Below are 18742 nucleotides of genomic sequence, written 5' to 3'. Positions count from 1 at the left end.
CCCTGCTCTCACCATAGTTTAAGCCACTGTCATTGGGTTGGTTATCTGAAGCAGATGCTGTTGTTGGCCTCATCCACATGTCCTTGGGCCTTACCTGAAGGCTTTCTCTTGTTACCTGAACCCCCTCTGCCCTACTACACAGCAAGTTAGAAATACAGAAAAATTATTGTCTTTTCACCCTAGCAGTCTTTAACCAATGATGGACCAAAGTTGGTGTATACATATCCTATCGCCCCCACTCTAGGGAAGTTAAACTACAAGTATCGTCAGTGGCACATGGCTTGATATTGCACTTCCTTTGGCTACCCTCTCTTCCATGTATTGCTTCTCTCCTCCCCTCTTAGTGCTTCCTGGGATCACTTTCTAAGTAATCTACTTGCACTCTAATGTCTCAGGGTTTGCTTGGGAGGGAACACTGTTCTCCCACAACAATCATCACGTCAGTCATCACATTGAACAGCAACTGCCTCCTTTTTAGTGTATCTTCATCATTAGTTGTTTGTCTTATATATCTCATGTATCCCTATCACCGACCCCAGTGCCATGCAGATAGTAAACACTGTCAACATTTTAAGTAGATATTTGGAAATAATGGGTAACTGAATAGACACACGGGTGAAGGAAAGTGTATGCAAATGGAGGAGTGGATAAATGAGTAAATAAATGAATGAATCCTTGCAATTAGATTGACAACTTGACCCATCATTAATTCCTTGACCAACACTTACCTTTTTGGGGGAATCTTCGTCAGAATCTGATCCTAGAACCTGTTCTTTCCCAGGCTCTCTGAAAAAGAAGGACTTCCTTTTCTTATTACCAAATAGCTTTCTCTTCTTTGGGGAAAAAGATGATGCTTCAAGGGAATTAAGCGAACTTCTGTCAATCCCCATGGCAACCAGAGCCTTAGAAAAGGAACAAACGTAATTAATAAACAGGTTATACCTCCCTATGAAACACTACAAATGACCTCAACCTTTGTGAGCACTCTCTCCCTGTTTCGGTAGCACTGTGCCATGCAGATTGCCCATCACCTAATTGGAATATGCTAGCTTTGTCATTATTTATCTGGGGAACACGTCCTGTTTGTCCAAAGAGATTGCAGCTCTCAAAGGCAGAGTAGACTCTTTCATATCTCTGTATCACTAACCCTTAGCACAGTGTCCAGTATGTGCCAGGAAGTCGATAAATGTATGTGCCTATGATGCAGATATTAAGGACATATAATAGGTTTCCCCCTGAGATATATCTATGGAAGGTGAGGAGTATAAAAAATGGTCCCTGCCCTGAAAATCTTAGAATTGAACTGGAAAAATCTAAAGATACCAGCAAAGCAATGAGAATGGCATATCTATGTGACAGAAATTTTAAGAAGGGAGAGATGATTATGCCTGTTGTCTCTAGAGCCACCATTATTGACTTCCCAGCCTCTCTCAAGCAAGGCCCTGAACATAAACATCTCCAGATTCCCACAATAAAATCTAGAGCAGAACCTGGAGTCTCTATCTGTATCTGTATCTGTATCTGTATCTGTATCTGTATCTGTATCTGTATCTGTATCTCTATCTCTATCTCTATCTCTATCTCTATCTCTGTCTACCTCTTCTAGCCAGCAATTTGGAATCTGTCCTAGAAGATTCAGGTTTCAGAATCTAAACCAAGGGTTCCCTGTTCCCAAGAGCCCTGTGCCTAGACATCTTAGTGAGAGATAGCAGCAGAGCCAGTCTGCAAGGGGTTTAACTTCTCAGAAAAGCACCAGTATGTCGAGTGCTGTGATCAGGCCTCATACAGCAGCCTGAGCCTCAGGTCCCATGGCCCCAGGAGTCCCCCTAAGTAGAGCCCACAGTCTGACCCCATAAGCCCCTACCTCCTTTTCCTCTCTTAACAGTTGCTGAGCTTCCTGGAACATCTTCTCCTTGGCCTCCGTCTCAGCAGTTACGTTCCTGTTCTGTTCCTCATAAGCCATGGTGACAACAGCCAGGGTTAAGTTAATCAGGTAGAAAGAGCCCAGGAAGATGACCACCACAAAGAAGAAGACTGCAAAGGGCCCCGAGGTACGCAAGGTCTGCAAGGGACAGAGCACACGCTGGCATCTGAAGCCTCCTTCCACATAGCAGTGACCATCATTTCAAGTAGAAATTGTACAGTACCAATTGGTCTTCCCCAGCAGTAGTTGGCGCCCACAGCCTCATCTACAGCCTCCCCAGTTACCCAGGGACTCCTGATACCCTATCTCTCAAGGAGAAGATGCCATCCATCCATTCCCATGGAAGTCTCAGTGAATTTCCTATGAATTTCTCAAAGGATTTGCATTTTAAAATTAAGGAGGCAAGAACGACAGCAATGCTTCATGGAAACTGAAGCACTAGTGGTGGAACTTCAGGCAGGAGGGGATATGGAGAACTGTCATATTTCTAGGAAGAGAAAGGTGTGTGCACTATTCTTTCATATATCATGTTTATCATTTTTATGTTCCTAATCTACACTAATAAAAGAGAAACATGGTAATTAGCGTACGACCACTACCCTTTTCATTGGCTAATCAGTGAGTATATGCAAATTAACTGTCAGCCAAGATGGCGGCCGGCAGCCAGGCAGCTGGAAGCGAACATGAGGCTTGCTTGCTGCAGTGAAGGAGGACTCCAACGTTCCCCGCCTGCGCTGCCGGCCTCTGAGCTGGCAGTTTGAAACTTTGTAACAAATATAGAAGCTAAACAAAACTGCAGGGATCTCAGAGCTGGAGTTATACATTGTTTCGATTATAGAATGCAAACAAACCAGCAGCGGAAGCCTCAGAGCTAGAGCCAGAGCTAAAGCTGGCCCAGAATAAAAAAGAAAAAAGAAAAAAAGGAGCGGTTGGGAGCTTCAGTCAATCGCCAGCCTTAAGGCAGCCCTCAGCGACTCACCCAGACTGGCCAGGCACCCCAGTGGGGACCCCCACCCTGAAGGGTGTGTGACCAGCTGCAAACAGCCATCATCCCCTCATCCAGGCTGGCCAGGCACCCCAGTGGGGACCCCCACCCTGATCCAGGACACCCTTCAGGGCAAACCAGCCTGCCCCCAGGCCTCTATCCTAATATAGTAAAAGGGTAATATGCCTCCCAGCACCAGGATCAGCGGAGCAGCGAGGCCTCCTGGCACCGGATCAGCGTGACAGGGGGCAGCGCCCAAACCCCCTGATCGCCCTGCGGCTCTGTGTGTGACAGGGTGCAGCGTCCCAACCCCCTGATCGGCCCTGCCCTGAGTGTGACAGTGGCAGCGCCCCAACCCCCTGATCGGCCCTGCTCTGTGGGTGATAGAGGGCAGCGCCCCAACCCCCCTCCCCGCCCCCGACGGGCCCTGCTCTGTGTGTGATGGGGTAGAGGCATAACCTCCCCATTGGCCCTGCCCTGAGTGTGACAGTGGCGGCGCCCCAACCCCCTAATCGGCCCTGCTCTGTGGGTGATAGAGGGCGGCGCCCCAACCCTCTGATCCACCCTGCTCTGTGTGTGACAGGGGGCAGTGCCCTAACTCCCCTATCGGCCCTACTCTGTGAGTGACAGAGGGGAGCTCCTCAACCCCCTGATGGGCCCTACTCTGTGAGTGACAGGGGGCAGCTCCCCAACCCCCTGATGGGCCCTGCTCTGTGCATGACAGGGGGCAGCGCCCCAACCCCCTGATCGGCCCTGCTATGTGCGTGACAGGGGGTGGCGCTGGAACCTCCCCATCGACCCTGCCTTGAGTGTGACAGGGGGCGGTGCCCCAACCCCCCAATCGGCCCCACCCTGAGCGTGACTGAGGGTGGCATTGCAACCTCCCAATCCGCCCTGCTCTGTGCATGACAGGGGGCGGCGCCCCAACTCCCCAATCGGCCCTGCTCTGAGCCTGACCAGGGGCTGCACCTAGGGATTGGGCCTGCCCTCTGCCACCCGGGAGCAGGCCTAAGCCAGCAGGTCGTTATCTCCCGAGGGGTCCCAGACTGCGAGAGGGCACAGGCCGGGCTGAGGGACACCCCCCCCTTCCCCCCCCCCAAGTGCACAAATTTTTGTGCACCGGGCCTCTAGTAGAATTTATAAAGCATAATGTAACAGTACCACTGTTAAGGCGGGGAATAGGTGACAAAGGTGAAGAACAGATGGTAGGTTATGAATAAATGATAGATATTTCGAGAGAGAAAATAAAAATAATAGATAACCTGTCGATAAAGCTTCTCCCAGGAATCTTGGGTCATAAGCCGGAACATGGCAAGAAAAGACCAGCCAAAGTTGTCGAAATTCGTAAAGCCATAGTCAGGATTCTTTTTGGTGTGCTGGCATGCAAACTGCTTGGAACAGGCTCTAGATATGGGAAACAAGGGAACAGAGAAAGAATAACAACTTCACCCCACCCCATAGCACTGGTTCATCTGAGGGCCATGGGCTCACACCCAAAAGTCTTGGGTGAAGTCAGCATTTGTAGAGTGGCCATCCCCGTCTGTCAACCCTCCCAGCCTATACCTTATTGTGGGTACCCATTGAGACTTTCCAAATAGGTTGATTAGGAAATTTATATTAGCTAGTTTTTTCATTGAAAATTTAAGTGCAGTGACATAGTGAGCAATTAACAGTAGCAAAGGTCATACAATAAATATCAAGTCTCCCTCTCCCCCTCAACCCCCAGTTCTACTTCCTAGAGGCAACAGTTTAACTTATTTTGTGACTTTTTAGAAGTGTTTATGATTATAGAAGCACATATATATCAATACATATCTTCTATAATACGTATATGGAAGCATTCTTTAAACACTCTCATGTACCTTGCTTTTTTCATGGAGCAATATAGCTTGAGGATCTTTCCATATCAGCATACAGGGAGATACCCCATTCTTTTCATGTCTTACAATCCCATGATTTATCTAACTGCTTGACTAATGAAGAATATTTACATTTGTTAACACTCTTTTGCCTTTATAAACATTTGGGGTTTACTCTACAAACAATGGATATCTTGTACACAGGTCTTTGCCCACATCACCAAAACACACATTGTTAAGTGTATCTTTATGATATACTAAGGATGTGCACTTCCTTCTTTGTTTTAACCTCATCTGAGGATATGCCTTCATTGATTTTTAGAGAGATAAGGAGAAGGGAGGAAGAGAAAGAGAATCATCGATCAGTTGACTCCTGTACTCACTCCAAACGGGGATCAAACCCAAAACCCACTCCAACCGGGGATCAAACCCACAACCTAGGTATGTGTGTGCCCTGACCTGGAATAGAACCCACAACTTTTTGGTGTATGGGACAACACTAAACCAACTGAACCACCCAGTCAGGGTATGCGCTTTCTTCATTTTTAATAAAAATAGTATTTTATCAAAGTAAAGCATATGTGGTTTAAAAATCACATGGCACCTATGCTTTTAATAAAAACCATGCCATCATTCTTTAATCATCACTTACACATCCCAAATTCAACAACTTTTAAACATTTTACATCCACATCTCTAAATATAATACTTATACTGATATTTAATTGATCAATTTTAGCCCTTGTTGATTAAGTTTCTGCTATGCTGGTTGATCCCATCCTGCTTCATCACTGTTTGTATCACTCTTCATAGAAAGGTACTGTGACCCATGTCAACGGCTCTCTTGGGTCGAATACATTTTTTTCTTGGCTCATGTATTTCTCTTTCCAAGTTTTACTTCCTCACTTTTCTGGAGCAGATCTCAAGTAGCTTCCTAAGAAGACTGGTGGCTTTGCATATATGAGTATAACTTTATTCTAGCTTCATAGTTGATTGTTTGTCCAGAAATCGAATCCTACGTTGAAAATTATTTTTCCTTAGAAATATGAAGGCACTACTCAGCTACTATCCTGTATTGCTAGTGGGAATTCTGATCTCATTTTAATTTTTATTTGTCGATTACCGTTTTCTCTTTGGTTTTAAGATCGTTTCCCCCAAAGATTCTGTAATGCCACAATAATGCACTTGGCATGGTCCTTTTTCATGTTGTGTTGGGCACTTTATGGGACACCAAGGGAGTTGCATTCTTAATCCCAGGGAAATTCTCTGTATTATTTCTTTGCTAATTTCTTCCTTTTTGTTTTTTTCTGTGCTCTATTTCTTGAATTCCTACTTTTTCAAAAGTTAGAACTTCTGGATTGGTCTTTATTGTGATGTTTCTGTCTCTGTCTTTTGTTACTACTTTCTGGGCTATTTACTCAACTTTATCTTTTAGTTCTACTAATGATTTTTGTAATCATGTTAATTTTTTAATTTAACAATGCACATCTAAACTTGCTTAGACATATGAAAAAAATCAGTACTGTTTGAGAACTTCCATCACTGCCTTCCACAATCATTAGGTGAAGACTGCTTGCCACATCACTTTAAAGCAGTGGTTCTCAACCTGTGGGTCGCGACCCCTTTGGGGGTCGAAAGACCCTTTCACAGGGGTCTCCTAAGACCATCGGAAAACACATATATAATTACATATTGTTTTTGTGATTAATCACTATGCTTTAATTATGTTCAATTTGTAACAATGAAATTGGGGGTCACCACAACATGAGGAACTGTATTAAAGGGTCGCGGCATTAGAAAGGTTGAGAACCCTGCTTTAAAGGATCTAGAGTTGCTCTGCTTGAGAGAGAAATGGAGAATATAAGTTTCTTACCCATTACCCAACCAGGTGCCACACAACCTGAATTCAGTGGAATCTTTCTTTTCAAAGCAATAGTCTGAGAAGAAAAGAATCATAAGTTCAGATTTTTTTTAAAAAAAGAAACTACTGAAATGAAAGAGAACAGCAAATATGCCAGGTTATACTTGAAACAGATGGTTCGAAACCCTCTAAAGTGATCAAAGTGGATGTCCAGAGAGGAACTGAAGGGAACCTAGGCCATCAGAAAGGAGCAAGAGAAAAGGAGGGAAAGGAGAGAGGAAGAAAGAGGAGGAGGGGAAGCAGTGACATCACCACCGCTTTGCTTCTCGGGACATAAAACTGGTGAGACCACCCCATGAAGTGGACACAGACTCAGCCCATGAGAAGCTCATAAGCCCAGACAAATATGAAGAAAACCACGTGAGATTTGGCACATGAAATGGGAATAGGGTCACCTCTAGTGTGAAGAGGGCGCAAAGCAAAAAGAAATGATACCGTCAGAGAAAACACTCAGGACTGCGGCCTGGGCACTTGCTGGTTGGCTTTGGCCAAATCCAGGCATTCTGAAGGCTTCTGTAAAACATGTAAAGAAGCGGGCAGAAATCTCTGTGGGAAAGGACGGGAGCTGACACTGTTCTTATGGATGTGACTTTGGGCTTTTTTTCCTCCATAGAAACCCACAGAATGAGGCAATTCTCTAAGACCTGCATCTGCCTGCAGGAGAACCCTGGATAGATGAGGTTACCCCCTGCTCCTAAGAGACTCTGTAATGCACACATATAAATGGTATGAGTGGGAATAAAACAAAATTATGCACAAACTAAGGAATAAAAAGTAGGGTATTTACCGTCAGGGTTACTGATGTTCTTGCAGTCGTTCTTGACACATTTCAGGTTCAGAGTTCCCATGAAGAGCTGCTGACCTACCAGGGCAAAGATGCTGAGGCAAAAGAGAGTCAGGATCAACACGTCAACAAGCTTCTTCACAGAGCGCAGCAAGGCCCCCACAATGACCTTCAGACCTGAGGAGGAGGACAGGTGTGGAGAGAAGCCCCCACTCAGACACAGGCTAGAGGCAGACACAGGAGGGAGCAGCCACGGCCTCGGAAGCTATCTGATTGCAGGCTGGAACTGGAAACAGGCCTGGCCTAGGATTCTGATGCCATGAGTTCTAGTTCCAACTCTGTGCCTTAGAGGTTGTGTGTCATCAGAGTACTCCACATGTCTAGGTCTCAGCTCCCCATCCCTGCCCTAGGTCTGCCACAGGGGTGCTCTGAAAAACAAATGAGAAGACCTTGAGCAGAAACATGCCATATGGGAGTAACTATGACAACTGTGTAGACACCACCACAGCTGAAGGGGAGGCACATATATCATTAAGGTTAGAATGAGGCCATCCAAGAAAAGGAGCCATGGTTATATTTAACATTCGGTAGTCACTACCTACTACAAGGTTTATGAGGTGTCAGGGGCAGGAAGCTGAAAGAGGAGCTTTGTCTGGACTCAGATAATAAGGATGTCCTAGGGAAAAAAAAACTCTCAGATTACTAGTTATAATATGGTTGCTTTTTCATTCATTCAAAAAAAAAATTTACAGAGCACCTACTGTGTCCATGGCACACTGTTAGAATGCCAAAGTTACAAATAAGAACATAGTCTTACAGTATGCTGGCAAATTATTTAAAATCAGTTCCTGGGGAGGGCGGAGTGGGAAGGGGGGAAGGAGGGTATGGGAAACTCTTCATTTAAAGCATTTATAGATTTCCTTGTTTGCTGAATTCCTTAGTGTAGATTCCTCCTCTCCTTCCATATACCCCTTCCCCCTGGTTTCAAGTTACCAGCATGATGTACCAGCAGAGTTGGAAAAGATGTGCACAATCTGGTGAGGAGCCACAAGTCAGCCTAGCTCACCACTGAGTCATAGGCTCTGCTCTCAACACAGCTGGAGAGATAACCAGATGTGAACTATAACAGGTGGGATGACACTACCCGACAAAGTTTCAATTGATTCATGTAAACCATATATGGTAGACTTGAGAACACAAGGCAGAAGCAGCCCTATGTAGATAACCTTCCCACAAAGTGTAATGTCACATGGGGAGAAGCCTTGAGGCCAAGCTGGGGCATTTGCTCTGTCCCCAGTTGCAGTCAAACAAGAAATTGCTATAACCTCATCCAAGTCCAAATTTCATCTATAAGAGACCTGAGTCTTCTCCAGTGCAAGAAGAATTGAATGAAAGAAGATGGTTGTGATTCCTAAATAATTTTTACATAGTCCCTTAAAAGATTGTGCCTTACACCTTCACTTCCAAAAAACATCCAGAGATCCCATGTGCTCATGAGTCATACGGGAGACTATAGTCACCTGCTTAGAGATGAAAAAGGAGACAATAAAGCCACTAAGTGACTGCCTCAGTATATATTTTACCTGTATGATACTACGAGGGACTCAGCTCATGCAGAGAGCCCCTAAATCTACCTGGGAAACCAAGGTCCACTTTGCAAAAGAAGAAGAGGAGGAGAGACAAATTCTACGTAATTGTCCTCTGACTGCCAGTTTCCTTATCACCGTGTAGTTACCTTTATGGAGTTTCAAAAAATAACCCATTGCTCTGTTTGAAAAGACCCAAATTGCCTATAGTTCTGATACAGTAGCTCAGCCATTAATATAAGGGATAGAGGGGTAGGAAAGATGGAAGGTGGGAAAGAACTCCAGAAGGGATTTTTTTATAGTGATTTTTTTTGTAGAGGAAAGAGGAAGGAAAGGAGAAGAGTGTACCATAATAACCTTGTTTTTAATAAACTGGAATTCATAGTTACCACCCATCTTTGTCTTCGTCCTGATTCACAGGGCACCCTCCTTACCTGGCTTCCATGAGACCACCTTTGCTTTCCTTCCTACTTTCCTGTGGCTCCTGTTCATTGCCTTTCCTGGTGACTCCTCTTCGCCCCTCCCCTTAGGTTGCAGGCTCCAGGACTCAGACCTTCACCCTCTTCTAGTCTCCATCTGTGCTTGTTCTCTTGGTGATCTCATCAGATTTTATAGCTCTCGATACCATCTATAGGCTCATGATTTCAAAAATTATATCTCCAGCCCATACTGTTCCCTGAAACTCCCAGCTCATATATAACTGCCCACTTAAAACTTTCATTTGGATGTCTCACAGCCATCTCAAACAGATCATGTCCAAAATGAACTCCTACCCTGACCGCCAAGACCTGCTCCTCTCATGGTCTTCCGTTTCAGTCAATGACGACTTCATCTTTCCAGACACTCAGGCTAAAATCCTTGACCCACGCTTGACTCTTTTCTTTTGTTTACACCACATACAATCAACCTATCAGGAAATTCTATTGTTTCTACCTTCAAATGTATACAGAATGTGACTGCTGTCCACCAACTCCTCTACCACCAGCTGAGCTGAGAGCACCACCATTTCTTGCCTGGATTGTGGCTGTGTCCCCTTGTGTCAGTGTGGGTTCTCTGGGAAGCAGGCACTATGGGATCAGATTGCAAGAGATTGGCTGGGTGAAATGCCTGTGAAGAATAAGCAGGAAGGAGTAGAGTTGGCAGGGAGAGCCCGACTGTGACACAGGGCTGACACATGGGAAAGGAGAATAAGAAGGAAGCATGATTGGACAGGACAAGCCTCAGATTAGTGCTGATGTGACAGTCTCAGCCAGGTTGCTGGGGAGCCCCTAAGCTAAAGTCCCCCAATAGGGGAGTCCCACATCCTTCCTCTAGCCCAGTTGGTATGGGTCAGTGGTTGAGCGTTGACCTGTAAACCAGGAAGTTACTGTTTGATTCCCAGTCAGGGCACATGCTTGGGTTGTGGGCTCAATCCCAGTAGGGGGTGTGCGGGAAGCAGCTGATCAATGATTCCCTCTCATGGTCGATCTTTCCTTCTCTTTCTCCCTCTCCCTTCCTCTCTGAAATCAATAAAATTAAAAAAGAACAGTGTTCCCAATATGTAGGGAAAGCACAATCTTGGCATGAACATGAATGCAGTGGTGAATCCAGACAGATGGCAGCTGCGACCATTAGTCAACTATGGTCCTTGCAGTAGGAGATCTGAGCGGCACATTTCCATGGCAACGACATGCCTCCCACTGGGTTCCTGCTTCTACCTTTGCTCCCCCACATTCTAGTCCCCACACAAAGTAATCTTTTCAAAACCTGAGTCAGGTCATGCGACTCCTCTGCTCAAAGCCCTCACCTGGCTCCCATTTGTTTCAGAGCAAAGCTCAAATCTTCCCAGCACTTACATGCCTCCCCTTCACTTCTGTGTTCCCACCTCCATCATCTGGCTCCTCATTCTGTCTGCTCCAGCCTCATTCGTATCCTTTCTATCCCCAGTCTTTGGACTGTTTCCTATCCCCAGAATACTCTTTACCATATATCTGCTTGTGAAACTATCATGTCCTTAAAATCTGCTCACATCTCACCTTCTCAATGACACCCATCCTAACCACTCTATTGAAAACTGCAACCTGCCGAAACCGGTTTGGCTCAGTGGATAGAGCGTCAGCCCGCGGACTGAAGGGTCCTGGGTTCGATCCCGGTCAAGGGCATGTGCCTGGGTTGCGGGCACATCCCCAGTGGGGGATGTGCAGGAGGCAGCTGATCGATGTTTCTCTCTCATCGATGTTTCTAACTCTCTATCTCTCTCCCTTCCTCTCTGTAAAAAATCAATAAAATATAAAAAAAAAAAAGAAAAAAGAAAACTGCAACCTGTTTCCCCTACTGTGACTTCCAGTAGCTCTCATGTTGTTTACTTTTCCTGTTTGTTTGTATTTTTTTATGGCACATATCACTTTCTAACATGCTGGATAACTTACTTATTACTAGAGGCCCAGTGCACAAATTCATGCAACAGTGGGGTCCCTCGGCCTGGCCTGCAGAATTTGGGCTGAAACCAGCTCTCCAACATCCTCCAAAGGGTCCCGGATTGCAAGAAGGAGCAGGCCAGGCCAAGGGACCCCACCGGTGCACAATCGAGGCCAGGGAGGGATGCAGGAGGTTGGCCAGCTGGGGAAGGACCGTGGAAGGGCTCCAGGGTGTGTCCGGCCCATCTCACTCAGTCCCAATCGGCGGACCCCAACAGCAAGCTCACCTACTGGTTGAAGCATATGTCCCCTGGTGGTCAGTGCACGTCATAGCGACTGGTCGACCAGTCAACTGTCTGCCCCCTGATGGTCAGTGCATGTCATAGAGAGCCATTGAGCGGCCTTAGCATATCATTAGCATATTATGCTTTGATTGGTTGAATGGCTGACCGGCCGACAGGACACTTAGTATATTAGGCTTTTATTATATAGGATAATTATTGTTTAGGGTCTATCTCCCCACCCCCACATACAATGTAAATTCCATGAGGGCAGGGATCTTTGTCTGTTTGCTCACTGATATATCCCAAGCAGCTAGCATAGCACCTGCACAATACATATTTGTTGAACAATCAAATAAAAAGTAAAAACAGAGTTGGTTTGTTTGTTTGTTTGTTTGTTTGTTTGATTTTGGTTTATATGACATTTGGAGAAATTTTAAATATAAAAGAATGTTCTCTCCCACTAAGAGTCAATGTTGAAAGTTAAAGTGACTTACCTGAAACTACTGAAATTGCTTTCAAAGCTCTGAACACTCGGAAGGTACGCAGGGATGACAGACTGATGCTGTTGGCCTTCGAAAATGGTAATAATGACACAAACCTACAAGACAAGACACAGGAAAAGCTCAGTCCTGCGGCTGCACTGCACACCACCATAGGCACAAGTAAGCATAGCCTAGGCCCTGGGTCCACAGAGGTGAAATCTGGGGCCTCACCTTCCCAAGCCCACTTTCATCTCAAGGTCTCCTAATATTCTCTTTTGCTATGGACCAGAGCTTGTACAGGTGGCTGTTCTCAACTAATCTTTATATTTGGACAAAGGTAAGGATTCCTTGAAATAGTTGTGGCTGCATCCATGCTTAATATAAATCAATTGAAACATTTATTGATTGGCCCCAGGCACTTCCCTAAAGTCTCAATATGTGGCCAAGCCCATAAGGTACACAAGTGGTCTGTCTCCTGGACCCACACTATTCACTGCTATACTACACCACCTTTCAATAGCTAAGAGCACCCGATTGTAGACCTTCAAATGTAAAACTCTGAAATGAATAACAACTACCTCAAAGGGCTTTTGGGAATATTAAATATGAAAATATATGCAAGTGCTTAAAATAATGGCTGGCTTGACAACTTCATTAAAGGTTTGTTGTTACTGTGTTGGCAATAGACCATTTCTTTTCTTGCTTTTTATTTTGCTGACTCTGCCTCATCATTCAGATGCCAAACTGATGTCCCTTCCTTCAGGAAGAACTTCAATTTTCACCTGTCATATACAATATACACAGTATTGAACTCAAAATGGACCATGGACTTCAACATAAGAGTCAAAACTATAAAAATTCTAGAAGGCAACATGAGAGAAACTCTTTGTGTCCTTATAGTAGCTAAAGATTTTTTAGACTCCTTGGTTCCTCCTACATGCTTTGGCAGCCCAATACATACTCTGACAGCCCCATATATGCTCTGGCAGCCTGATACATACTCTGACAGCCCCGTATATGCTCTGGCAGCCTGATACATACTCTGACAGGCCCGTATATGCTCTGGAAGCCCAATACATGCTCTGACAGCCTGATACATGCTCTGACAGCCTGATTCATGCACAGCTCCTATCTTAATGCTCACCGTGCCAGATTGTAATGGTCACTGATGGTTTCTCTCTCATCTGGACTGAGAATAAGGTATGTTTGTTTGTTTGGTTTTTTCATTATCACAAGCCCTGTATCTTACACAGAACCTGGCTCATAGTGTTTGGTGAATGAATGACTGAAGGAATGAGAACATGAGGGTTGGCCTAGAAATGGCTTTGTGCATGGATGTCTCTGGCCAATTGGCTACGTGGTACTGTTCAGGGTCAACCAACACTGCCCTCAGAGCTCTAAGGCATTACTAGACCACACTTAGCTATGCATGTGGATTCACACAGAGCCCTGAAGTAAGCCAAAGGGGCTTCTTTCCCACCCCAAGTCTCTCCATTAAAAATCTTTAACATTCTTACGCTGTTGCAATGACAATGGAGTCCAGCCAGTTCCATGGATCTCGAAGAAAAGAGAACTCATCCAGGATAAAACCTCTTGCCAATATTTTTATCAAAGCTTCAAAAATATAAATCCCAGTGAAGATATACCTACAAAGCAAATCATTCAGAACAAGAAGGAATGTAAGTGATGTGAAAAGCAGAGAGCCTGCCTGTCTTATCTGGCCTTGATTAGGTTTTATCCATTTCAGTGTGACATTTAACATTCTGGTCTTTAGCAAACCAGAGTTCAGAAAGACAAGCTCCTCAAGCAAGTTCCGGTGGTTAGAATTTCTGAAAAAGAGGCCCGTGGATAAAGTTGTAAAGCCACTTTACAATGCCTAGCTTCACAGCGACATCCTCGAGCAGAGTTTCAGCCAACATGGGGCCCTGAGACTTGGGAATATGGTTTGTCACTGCTTTTCTGCAGTTGTCACTCATGTACAGAAGGAGATGATGGCAAAGGAAGAAGAAAGTAAACCCAAATCTTTCCACATCCCATGTTCATGGATTGGAAGAGTTAATGTTGTTAAGGTGTTCATACTACTCAAAGTGATCTGTAGATTCAATGCAATCCCTATCAAAATCTCAATGACATTTTCTACAGAAATAAAAAAAAATGCATCCTGAAATTCATGTAGCTATCTCAAGGAACCATGAATAGCCTAAACAATCTTGGAAAAGAACGAAATCTGAGCTAAAAAGTCAAAATTGGACTAGAAAGCCCAGAAATATGTCCTCACATATATGGTCAAATGATTTTCAACAAGGGTGCCAAAACTATTGAATGGAAAAAGAACAGTCTCTTCAACAAAATGATGCTGGGAAAGTTCAATATCCACATTCAAAAGGATAAAGTGGGACCCTTATCTTACATCATGTACAAAAATTAACTCAGAATAGATTAAGAGCTAAACGTAAGACCAGAAAGTATAAAACTCCTAGAATAAAATATTTTCAAATCATTTATCTGATGGGAGGTTAATATCCAGATTACATAAAGAACTTCTATGATTCAACAACAAAATATCAAATAATACAATTTAAAAATGGTCAAACTGCCCAGCCAGTATAGTTCAGTGGTTGAGCGTTGACCCAAGAACCAGGAGGTCCCAGTTTGATTCCTGGTCAGAGCACATGCTAGGTTGCAGGCTCAATCCCCAGCAGGGGGCATGCAGGAGTCAGCTGATCAATGATTCTCTCTCATCACTGAATTTTCTCTCTCTTCCCCTCCCTTCCTCTCATTAAAATTAATTTTTAAAAAAACTTTTAAAATGTGGTCAAACTACTTGAATGATATTTCTCTAAGGATGATACACAAAAGGCCAACAAGAATATGAAGAGATGTTCAATATTACAAATCATCAGGGAAATGCAAATCAAAACCATCATGATTTATTACTTTGTATCCATTAGGATGGCTGCTTTAAAAAAAAAAAAAACAGAAAATAACAAGTGTTTATGAGGATATGGAGAAACTAAAAGCCTTATGCACTATTGGTGGGATTGTAAAATGGTGTAACCACCATGGGAAATAGTATGGAGGTTGTTCAAAGAAATTAAAATAGAATTGCCATATGATCCAGCAATCCTACATCTGGGTATATATACAGAAAAATAGAAAGCACAGTGTTGAAGAGATATTTGTACACCCATGTTTATAGCAGCACTATTCACAATAGTCAAGAAGTGGAAGCAACCCAAATATCCATTGATCCAGATGAATAGATCAATAAAATGTGGTATATACAATGGGATATTATTCATCCTTTAAAAGGAAGGAAATCCTGTCACATGCTACATGGATGAACCTTGAGGTCATTATACTAAGGGAAATAAACCAGTTACAAAAAGGCAAACACTGCATGATTCTTCTTATAGGAGGCATCTAGAGCAGTCAAATACCACACAGAGATGGAAAGTAGAATGGTGTTTGCCAGGAAATGAAGGGGAGGGCAGAAGGGGAGTTATTGTTTAACTAGAGGCTCAGTGCATGAATTCATGCACCAGTGGGCCTGCAGGATTGGGGCTGAAACCAGCTCTCCAACATCCTCCAAGGGGTCCCAGATTGCAAGAGGGAGCAGGCCAGGCCGAGGGACCCCACTGGTGCACAATCGGGGCCAGGGAGGGACGCAGGAGGTTGGCCAGCTGGGAAGAGACTGCGGGAGGGCTCCAGGGCATGTCCGGCCTGTCTCACTCAGTCCCGATCCGCCGGACCCCAGCAGCAAGCTCACCTACTGGTCAGAGCATCTGCCCCCTGTTGGTCAGTGAACATCATAGCAAGCAGTTGAGCGGCCTTAGCATATCATTAGCATATTATGTTTTGATTGGTTGAACAGATGACTAGACAACTAGACACTTAGCATATTAGGCTTTTATTATATAGGATGGGTACAGAGTTTCAGTTTTGCAAGATGAAAAGATTTCTAGATATGAATGGTGGTAATGGTTGCGCAACCATGTGAATGTAACTTAATACCAATAAACTATACACTTAAAATGGTTAATATGGTATATTTTATGTAATGTGTATTTTGCCACTTTTTTTTGTTAATCCTCACCTGAGGATATTTTTCCATTGATTTTTTTAGAGAAAGTGGAAAGGAGGGGGAGAGACAGAGAGAGAGAAACATTGATGTGAGAGAGACACATTGATTGGTTACCTCCCTCACGAGCCCCTAGCAGAACTGGGGATAGAGCCTGCAACCAAGGTACATGCCCTTGACCTGAATCAAACCGGGACTTTCAGTCCAAGGGCTGACACTATATCTACTGAGCCCAACCAGCTAGGAAACCACTTTTTTTGTTAATTCTTTTCTTTTCTTTTTATTGATTTCTGAGAAAAAGAGGGAGAGATAGAAACATCAATGATGAGAGAGAGTCATTGATCGGCTGCCTCCTGCATACCCCACACTGGGGATTGAGCTTGCAACCGGGGCATGTGCCCTGATAGGGAATCAAACTGTGACCTCCTGGTTCATAGGTCGATGATCTGCTGGCCGGGCTAAACTACTAGTATTTTCATTTTCTTCCCTGAGTCCTTCACCATGTCTATCCTCTAATTTATTTCCCTTCTTCCCCTTCCTCCTCCTTCAAAACAAAACATAATACCTTATTTCTCTTGTTGTAATCCCAAGCTGTCAAAAATACTGGGTCTGCTCTCTCTCTCTCTCTCTCTCTCTCTCTCTCTCTCACACACACACACACACACACACACACACACACACACACACAAGTTCCACTTTTGGTGCCAAACAATCAATGCAAACAATCTGTTTGTTCAGATTAAAAGTGCTAGAATATCCAGCCATTGTTAGCCCTCAAAGCTATAGAACTAAGGTCTTGAGAACTTGAAAAATCCCAAAGCAGCCAAGTCCAAGAGAAGAAATGGTTATGAGGTTGCCACAGGCAAGAGCTCCTCTCTGCTTCAGCCCTTTTCTAAACTGACCACCTTTTAGGTGACAGATGAACACAGAAGATTAATTAATGTCTGCTTTGAAATATCATTTTTTAAACTCAGATATAATTTATGAAGTTATAGCTATTTTGGGAAAAGGCTATAATTGCAGATTTGAGGGATTTTTGAAAACCTTCATTTAGATCTCAAGCAAAAGAGACAGTAGCCCATGACTGCCATTTCGGCCTAACTATGTAGCCTCCCACCTCCCAACTCCATTGTTCTCTCTTTTTCTGCAGAAGCCTGGCCAAATGGTGGGACAAGCAGACCAACATGTCATGTGATGTGGAGTAAGAGCTATGCTCACCAGTAGGAAGCAGGGCTTAGGAGCTCCTTAACGGGGAGACCCCAACCCATCAGGCCCCTAGAGTGTGACACTGTCAGTTCAAGCATAGCTAGAGTATCCAGCAGGGCCATAGGTGGTGTCCAAGTAGGTTAAGAGAATACCATCACCTGGTCCTGGAGGACTTCTGCATTCATTCTCTGAGAGCTATTAACTTGGATTTAATTTCTTCCATTTAATACTTTTCTAACCAAAGAATGCTGAAGAAACTCTCCCCCCACTGGCCTAACCACCCAACTGCATGCTTCCTTTTATGAGGACATCTTCAACAGCCTCCTCCCAGCCCCACTTTCATGCATCCACTACCGCTCCCAGTGCCGCCTGGGGACAGCAGCAGCTTTCCCCACCTCCCACCCCTACCTCCAGCCTCTCTGCTTCCCTAGACAAGATTTGTTTTTTGTTTTTCCATATCTCTGCCTTATGGGTCTTTTAGTAGTGAAAATGGCCTTGAGCAAATTAGCTTTCAGTTGGGCCACTACTTCTCCTTAATGGGGAGGGAGGATTCATTACATCTCTCCAGAAGTGCTGGGCTGGGCAAACCACTGCTAGGCTGGGAGCAATTCCACCTCCTGGGTCTGTCTGCTCACAAGTCCCACTCTTTTCACCACAGAAGCTTCCAGGGACACTGCTGTAAACAATGAGCAGAAGCCCTTGCATTCAGTTAGCTTCTCACATGGAACAGCAACTCTCAGAGGAGAAACCATTTTCCCCAGTGATACTGCCAGGATGGTTGCTATTCCCAGGGGTGTACATGCCCCCTGTTCCAAGGCACAGCCCCTGAGCTGGCTGGCCTTAACCAGATTCCAGTTTCCACCCACCAACAGAGAGGACACAACCACTAAAAAATAATGCAAAGAAGTAAAGCTTAAAAGCCAGTAGAGAATTAAAATGACATACTAAACATCCCTGATTAACACAAAAGAAGATCGGAATAGAGAACAGAAGAGCAAATGAACAACGTAAAAAGTGAGACCAATAGAAAAACAATAGGCCTAAATTCAAGCCTATCCAAAATTGCATTAAATGCAAGTGAACTAAATATTCCATTAAAACACACACACACACACAGAGAGAGAGAGAGAGAGAGAGAGAGAGAGAGAGTGGCCAGTTTGCTCAGTGGCCAGAGAGTTGGCCTGCAGACCAAAGGGTCCGGGGTTCAATTCCTGTCAAGGACACATACCTTGGT

General features: G+C 44.4%; 1 protein-coding gene across 1 annotated transcript in view; it reads right to left on the bottom strand.

Annotated features, from left to right (window-relative positions):
* Positions 1-18742, bottom strand: part of SCN11A (sodium voltage-gated channel alpha subunit 11) — a 64024-nt gene that overhangs the window by 37252 nt on the left and 8030 nt on the right. Inside the window, exons 4-10 of the mRNA XM_070391050.1 lie at positions 13739-13867; positions 12234-12337; positions 7477-7650; positions 6642-6705; positions 4172-4313; positions 1865-2062; positions 729-902 (exon numbers count right to left, since the gene is read on the bottom strand). Of these exons, the coding sequence (XP_070247151.1) occupies positions 729-902; positions 1865-2062; positions 4172-4313; positions 6642-6705; positions 7477-7650; positions 12234-12337; positions 13739-13867 (985 nt within the window). The remainder of the gene's footprint in view (positions 1-728; positions 903-1864; positions 2063-4171; positions 4314-6641; positions 6706-7476; positions 7651-12233; positions 12338-13738; positions 13868-18742) is intronic.

The sequence above is a fragment of the Myotis yumanensis genome, unplaced genomic scaffold, assembly GCF_028538775.1.
Source record: "Myotis yumanensis isolate MYYU_CA2020_CCGP unplaced genomic scaffold, mMyoYum1.0.hap1 SCAF_14, whole genome shotgun sequence".
Taxonomy (NCBI): domain Eukaryota; kingdom Metazoa; phylum Chordata; class Mammalia; order Chiroptera; family Vespertilionidae; genus Myotis; species Myotis yumanensis.
Note: the sequence above shows the minus strand (reverse complement) of the source record. Positions and strands in the feature narration are given on the sequence as shown.